A 7220-nucleotide genomic window follows, 5' to 3' on the forward strand; every position below is an offset into this window, starting at 1 on the left:
ACCAATGTATTTCTCGATGAACTTACAAAGAAAAGAAATTGTATCTAAACAAAGTGGTCCTGGATCACATTTTCACATTTATCCTCTTTGTGAAGCAGCTCTTGGGCAGAAACTGTCTCGTAAAACAAAGAGGCATAAGTAAAGTTAACATTGGCAGGAGATCATGAAGCAGGTGTCCAAAAGTTATTGTTTTTATGAAAAGATTCTATCAATCATGTAAGAAAGTTGTGTAAAGTAACATACATTCTGATGAAAATAAAATCATTGTTCTACAACTCTGTTTTGCTTATATATATATACCAAAATGGAACATATCATTGAATTATTTCCTGTAGATGTCTGACATGGGACCTACTGCAATAGCCACATTCCTATGAAATTTACCTGGAATTGTAACACTGGTGGACAACCTGCCGTAGAAACCTCGTTACCAAACACAATGCTACTGTTCGAGTGCTGACCCTACCTGTGTATCCTGTCTCACTGCCAGGTGTCCAATCTATGAGGGGGTCGTACACGAATGCCTCCAGCAGTGTCAGGACTGTCTCCCGTCCCTTCTTCATCACCTTCAGCACATGCTCACAGGTCAGACGAAATATTCCCTGCAACATAATTTGTTGCTGTTGTTGTTACAATTATCTCATTACAACATTGATTCCAATTACAATCTAATAAAACACACTGAAGTGTACTCTTCACAAATATCAGCTTGTCTTTTATCCATTAAAATTACAGGCTGTTAGGCGTGGCATTCCACAAGGATCAATTTTGGGGCCACTATTATTTTTATGTTACATAAACGGATTACCTACTAATAACACACGGTGGTTAACTACATAAACGGTGGTTTATAATAACACTAATACAGTTTATGTTTACATACAGACAACACCAATTTAAAAATATGTGGAAAAACAAAAAATGAAATAGAATTATCAGTTACAACACATTTAACAAGAATTCTCTATTTCTTTTTGCTACATCAAGTGTTATTAAATTTAACTAAAGCATACTTTATGGAATTTGGTGCACAAATCAATCTATAAATTCGATTCTATAGAGATCAGACTGGTTGAAATTGAATTGGCTTGCGGAGCCATCTATGCTTGGATTAGTCACATTGATTGTGGCAAAGACGGTCTCCCTGGGAAATTTTGTTTCATGAAGACTCAACATCTTTTACATTATAAACTCTTAGGGTACTTTACTTTGTTCACATCCATTCAACAATTTCTTTTTTATTAAACATATATGATGCCACTTCATAAAATTGGATAGAATTCTAATTTTACAAAAACATGCCATTTGTATTATGTTCAACTTAAGAGTGGCTAGAATCCATAAAAGTACATTTCAAAAAGTTCAATGGATGTTTTCAGTAATTATATTTATCAATCAATATGTAACAATTTATTAAAAAATCCATCTTTTATAACACGCCACAGCCATTGCAAAACATTACAATTCCTAACAATACTTTTAAGTTATATGAGAATAAGGCCTTTTATAAGAGAGAAGTTTATTAATTATCTTCCAGCTTATATATATATATATGTATATATATTTATTTATGTGTGTGTGTGTGTAAGCTTAAAAATTACATTTTGGATAGACCACTGTATTCCGTTGACGAATATTTTGAATTGTGTTAATTTCATTGCAATAATTTCATATATAACTGTGTTATTTTTTAATCTACATTTGATGTCATTCCACTGGTGATGTTTCTAAACCTTAAAACAATTACTTTACCCTGTGGCATCAAAGCAAAATGAACACCCGGATTTTAAGATGTTAATATGAAGGAAACCACAGCATTCTGGCTAATCACATAATTAACAGAAACAGTACAATTATTGTTACTTTTTTACTTATTACATTAACCAACAATATGCAAATAAATGCCAGAGCTAGGTTGTGTTAATTTTGAGAATAACCCCCTACCAAACACTACCAATTTGAGTTAGAATTGTACAAATATGTTGAATTATAAAAATACACTTCTTGCTACAGATTCAAAAATTTTCATAATAGTTCCTCATATGATATTACATATTTCTTCATGTCACAGAGAAAGACAATGAATTCATAACTAAATGTTTATACAGATTAGTTTATAAACGTGACATTCTGCTGCACTCCTACAGATTTTGTCACAAAAACAACTTATCATGTCCCCTACATTCCCTATGTAGGTACCTGTTCACCAACAGTTCAATGCAAGCATGGATCATGAGCAAAATTTTAAAGCTATTAATGAGACCAGTAAAATGATTCAAAATTATAAGAAAATTGTCAGTATTGTTCAGGAAATGTCATTTACAGATAATATTGGCTAAAGAATGCAGTGGTGAATATAGTGGGGGGATGACACATTGGGTGGTTTAGCTTCCAAAATTAGGTGCTCAGGAATCTTCCTCAGTAAAATTGTTAACATTAAGACCTCAATAGTGTGTTAAACCTAAAAAATTTTTCAAAATTTTGGGGGGGGGGCTTGAGCCTCCTAAAAAATGAATTACATCTTTTATGGTTGAAATTTGTTATCATCAGCTTTTTGACTAGGTAACTTAGAACAGTGAGGATGGTCTTATTTATTTCATCTTTGAATCATTTATATTTTAAAAATAAGAGTTAAACACTTGTTATCATAAAATGCAACTTCTGACCTCGGAGTATTAATTTTTAAGCCTAAACAACCTGATTAATTAATTTCTGCTTTAGTAGACAGAAAACTTGAATACAAATGTAATAGTCCAGAATGTTACACTAGCAATATCCCTCACAGTAAAATAGGTTTGAACATTAATAGTAAAACAACATAAATTATTAAGAATAAAATACTACCTCACTACTAAACTGTTGTTACATAAGCTCAATAAAAATTTCTTCTCTTGTTTGTCTAATAATATAGTATAACTTTTAATTAATAAATAAAACTTTTTACAAGGATACCTTAATGATGTATAGATGAATAAATAAACTTTAGGTTTGTAACTAAACATTATTGTAATTTATGAAACAATAATAAAATATTTTTTGGTAATTCATCAGATCCGTCACATCCACCTTACATATTTGATGTGGTAGTTCTGATAATTCATCAAATCCATCAAATTCACCTTATGTGTTTGATGTGGTAGTTCTGATAATACATCAAATCCGTTCAAATCCACCTTATGTGTTTGATGTGGTAGTTCTGATAATTCATCAAATCCGTCACATCCACCTTATGTGTTTGATGTGGTAGTTCTGATAATTCATCAAATCCGTCACATCCACCTTTATGTGTTTAATGTGGTGGTTCTGATAATTCATCAGATCCGTCACATCCACCTCATGTGTTTAATGTGGTAGTTCTGATAATTCATGAAATCCGTCACATCCACCTTTCATGTGTTTGATGTGGTAGTTCTGATAACTCATCAGATCCATCAAATTCACCTTATGTGTTTGATGTGGTAGTTCTGATAATACATCAGATCCGTCACATTCCACCTTATGTGTTTAATGTGGTAGTTCTGATAGTTCATCAAATCCATTACATCCACCTCATGTGTTTAATGTGGTAGTTCTGATAATTCATCAAATCCATTACATCCACCTCATGTGTTTGATGTGGTAGTTCTGATAATTCATCAAATCCATCACATCCACCTTCATGTGTTTGATGTGGTAGTTCTGATAATTCATCAGATCCATCAAATTCACCTTATGTGTTTGATGTGGTAGTTCTGATAATTCATCACATCCGTCACATCCACCTTCATGTGTTTGATGTGGTAGTTCTGATTAATTCATCAAATCCGTCACATCCACCTTATGTGTTTGATGTGGTAGTTCTGATAATTCATCAGATCCTGTCACATTCACCTTATGTGTTTTAATGTGGTAGTTCTGATAATTCATCAGATCCATCACATCCATCTCATGTGTTTAATGTGGTAGTTCTGATAATTCATGAAATCCCGTCACATCCACCTCATGTGTTTGATGTGGTAGTTCTGATAATTCATCAGATCCATCAAATTCACCTTATGTGTTTGATGTGGTAGTTCTGATAATACATCAGATCCATCAAATTCACCTTATGTGTTTAATGTGGTAGTTCTGATATTCATCAAATCCATTCACATCCACCTTATGTGTTTGATGTGGTAGTTCTGATAATTCATCAAATCCGTTACATCCACCTTATGTGTTTAATGTGGTAGTTCTGATAATTCATCAAATCCGTCACATCCACCTTCATGTGTTTAATGTTGTAGTTCTGATAATTCATCAGATCCGTCACATTCACCTTATGTGTTTGATGTGGTAGTTCTGATAATTCATCACATCCGTCACATCCACCTTCATGTGTTTTAATGTGGTAGTTCTGATAATTCATCAAATCCGTCACATCCACCTCATGTGTTTGATGTAGTAGTTCTGATAATTCATCACATCCATCAAATTCCACCTCATGTGTTTGATGTGGTAGTTCTGATAATACATCAGATCCATCAAATTCACCTTATGTGTTTGATGTGGTAGTTTCTGATAGTTCATCAAATCCGTCACATCCACCTTATGTGTTTGATGTGGTAGTTCTGATAATTCATCACATCTGTTACATCCACCTTATGTGTTTGATGTGGTAGTTCTGATAATTCATCAAATCCGTCACATCCACCTTATGTGTTTGATGTGGTAGTTCTGATAATTCATCAGATCCATCAAATTCACCTTATGTGTTTGATGTGGTAGTTCTGATAATTCATCAAATCCGTCACATCCACCTCATGTGTTTAATGTGGTAGTTCTGATAATTCATGAAATCCGTCACATCCACCTTATGTGTTTGATGTGGTAGTTCTGATAATTCATCAAATCCATCAAATTCACCTTATGTGTTTAATGTGGTAGTTCTGATAATTCATCAAATCCGTCACATCCACCTCATGTGTTTAATGTGGTAGTTCTGATAATTCATCAAATCCGTCACATCCACCTCATGTGTTTAATGTGGTAGTTCTGATAATTCATCAAATCCGTCACATCCACCTCATGTGTTTAATGTGGTAGTTCTGATAATTCATCAAATCCGTCACATCCACCTCATGTGTTTAATGTGGTAGTTCTGATAATTCATGAAATCCGTCACATCCACCTCATGTGTTTAATGTGGTAGTTCTGATAATTCATCAAATCCGTCACATCCACCTTATGTGTTTGATGTGGTAGTTCTGATAATTCATCAAATCCGTCACATCCACCTCATGTGTTTGATGTGGTTGTTCTGATAATTCATCACATCCATCAAATTCACCTTATGTGTTTGATGTGGTAGTTGTAATGATGTCTTTATTGAAGATGAAAGGCCTTACCCAAAAGTAACCACAGTTTATTGTAATATCAATTGTAAATATTACTAAACTAAACACTCTGTTGTAGTATTCAGTTATAAATTAATGTTGTGCTCTGACATCTTTATTCTTTGAAATATTATTAAGAATCAGTATAGTACAGTGCAATATATTAACAACAATATGATAAAATTTACAACAAACATAATGTGTATACCAAAGTAAAATTCTATGCTTTTATTAATAAAATCGTAATGAAATTAAAATTAATATATGTTCTAAACTAAAAGATAAAACATAAAGAAACAAATTTAAAAGCAAAATTATTAATTTAATACAACTGCATAAGGACAGAAATTATAATTTAGCCTACAATTAAACATCTGTGTCATAGGAACTATCCATTGTGGATAAGAAATTCACAAAATGTTTATTATTTTAGCTATCCTACCAAGATATATTTTTAATTGACACAATTTAAGGGGTTCTTTCGATCATTGGAAATAAATTATCCAAGCATATGCAGAAAAAGCATTGCCGAATGTGTACGGACTGAGGCAGGCTGGATGTAATACACCAGACACTATCAGCTGTTATCTCTCCGGTGTCCAATTACTCATCATCATTTCTCATTATTCTATATCGCACCAGCAACACCCTCGGGATCGCTGTAATCTATCACTCCACTGCGCCAATATCATGTCAAACAGCTTGAATATCGTACTTTATCACTTCATAATATGTTAAACTCGTAAAGAATTAATTTTATACACAAGGGGGACTCAAAACTAAACAAATGTTGAGACTTCCAGAGTTCATTCTGCAACTCAACATTTTAAAAAGTGTTTTTAACGTGTCAAAATGTGTTTTCAAATATTCCCTTACCCTAACTGAAATAAAAATTCAAAGTTAAAACATTTGTACTATTTTAAAAATTTACTATGGTTTTTAGATACCTTAAAAACATAAAATATTTTTTACTGCCAGTGAAAAATTAAAAAATCACACTTTACCATTGGATGACCAACAAGAAATAAGAAAGTAATCAATATCAATTTTTAGAAATGTCTATCTTCAGAGAAAATCTGCTTTTCAATAAAGAAAATTTTGTTTCCTAATAATCTCCTCCCTACTGTTGGAAACTCTCTAAACTTTTTTGTCTAGGTTTGTGATTGGTTCATACATATAGTATACACTTTTTGAAATGAACCGTATGTTGTGATAAAAAACGGCAAAGAAACAAAAATTCAGACATCTGAATGTCAGTAGCATCTAAGCTTTAACGTTATTTAAATGGGAAAAAACAAACAAATAGTATCTTGAACATGTTGGGGAAAGCAGTTTAGAGATTCTACTTTAAGAGATATGTTCATATTTTGAAAAAAGCTCCAAATTTGTACCTGAAAGTAATTACGTTAAACTCTTCAAAGCAAATAAAAAATCTTTATTACAATTTCTTTAAGAAATGTATATTTGTCAAAAAGTTATATAAGTGACAATGGTTTTTGAAATTCTAGTGTTGCATTACAATGCTGATTCAAGTACTCCATTGTGTAAAATGGTCGCTCCAGTAGCCAATCTTGAAGGAATCGTTTCAGTTATTGGCTTTTGAATGCTTTTAGATTCTGTAGAAGTGAGTTACTTACTCACTTACTTTTGAAACATTGTACCAAACACGTAGGCTGCAATTTGTACATAATTCTACAATCTAACAACATATAGGCAAAATATTGGTGGAATTTAATAAACTCTTGAGCATTAAGATTCTTCGGTTGGCTAAACATTTACTGAGAAACTAAAGTAATGCAGAAATCAGATCTGTTGTGTCCACAAGTTGGGCAACACCAAGTCAGAAATACATGGACTAACACGTAA

At 32.5% G+C, this 7220-nt stretch overlaps 1 protein-coding gene across 1 annotated transcript in view; it reads right to left on the reverse strand.

Annotated features, from left to right (window-relative positions):
• The window catches only part of LOC124355547 (serine/threonine-protein kinase SMG1-like), a 152596-nt gene that overhangs the window by 29725 nt on the left and 115651 nt on the right, over positions 1-7220 (reverse strand). The window contains 1 exon segment of the mRNA XM_046806709.1: positions 467-602. Coding sequence (XP_046662665.1) covers positions 467-602 — 136 coding nt within the window.

This window comes from Homalodisca vitripennis, chromosome 2 (assembly GCF_021130785.1).
Source record: "Homalodisca vitripennis isolate AUS2020 chromosome 2, UT_GWSS_2.1, whole genome shotgun sequence".
Taxonomy (NCBI): domain Eukaryota; kingdom Metazoa; phylum Arthropoda; class Insecta; order Hemiptera; family Cicadellidae; genus Homalodisca; species Homalodisca vitripennis.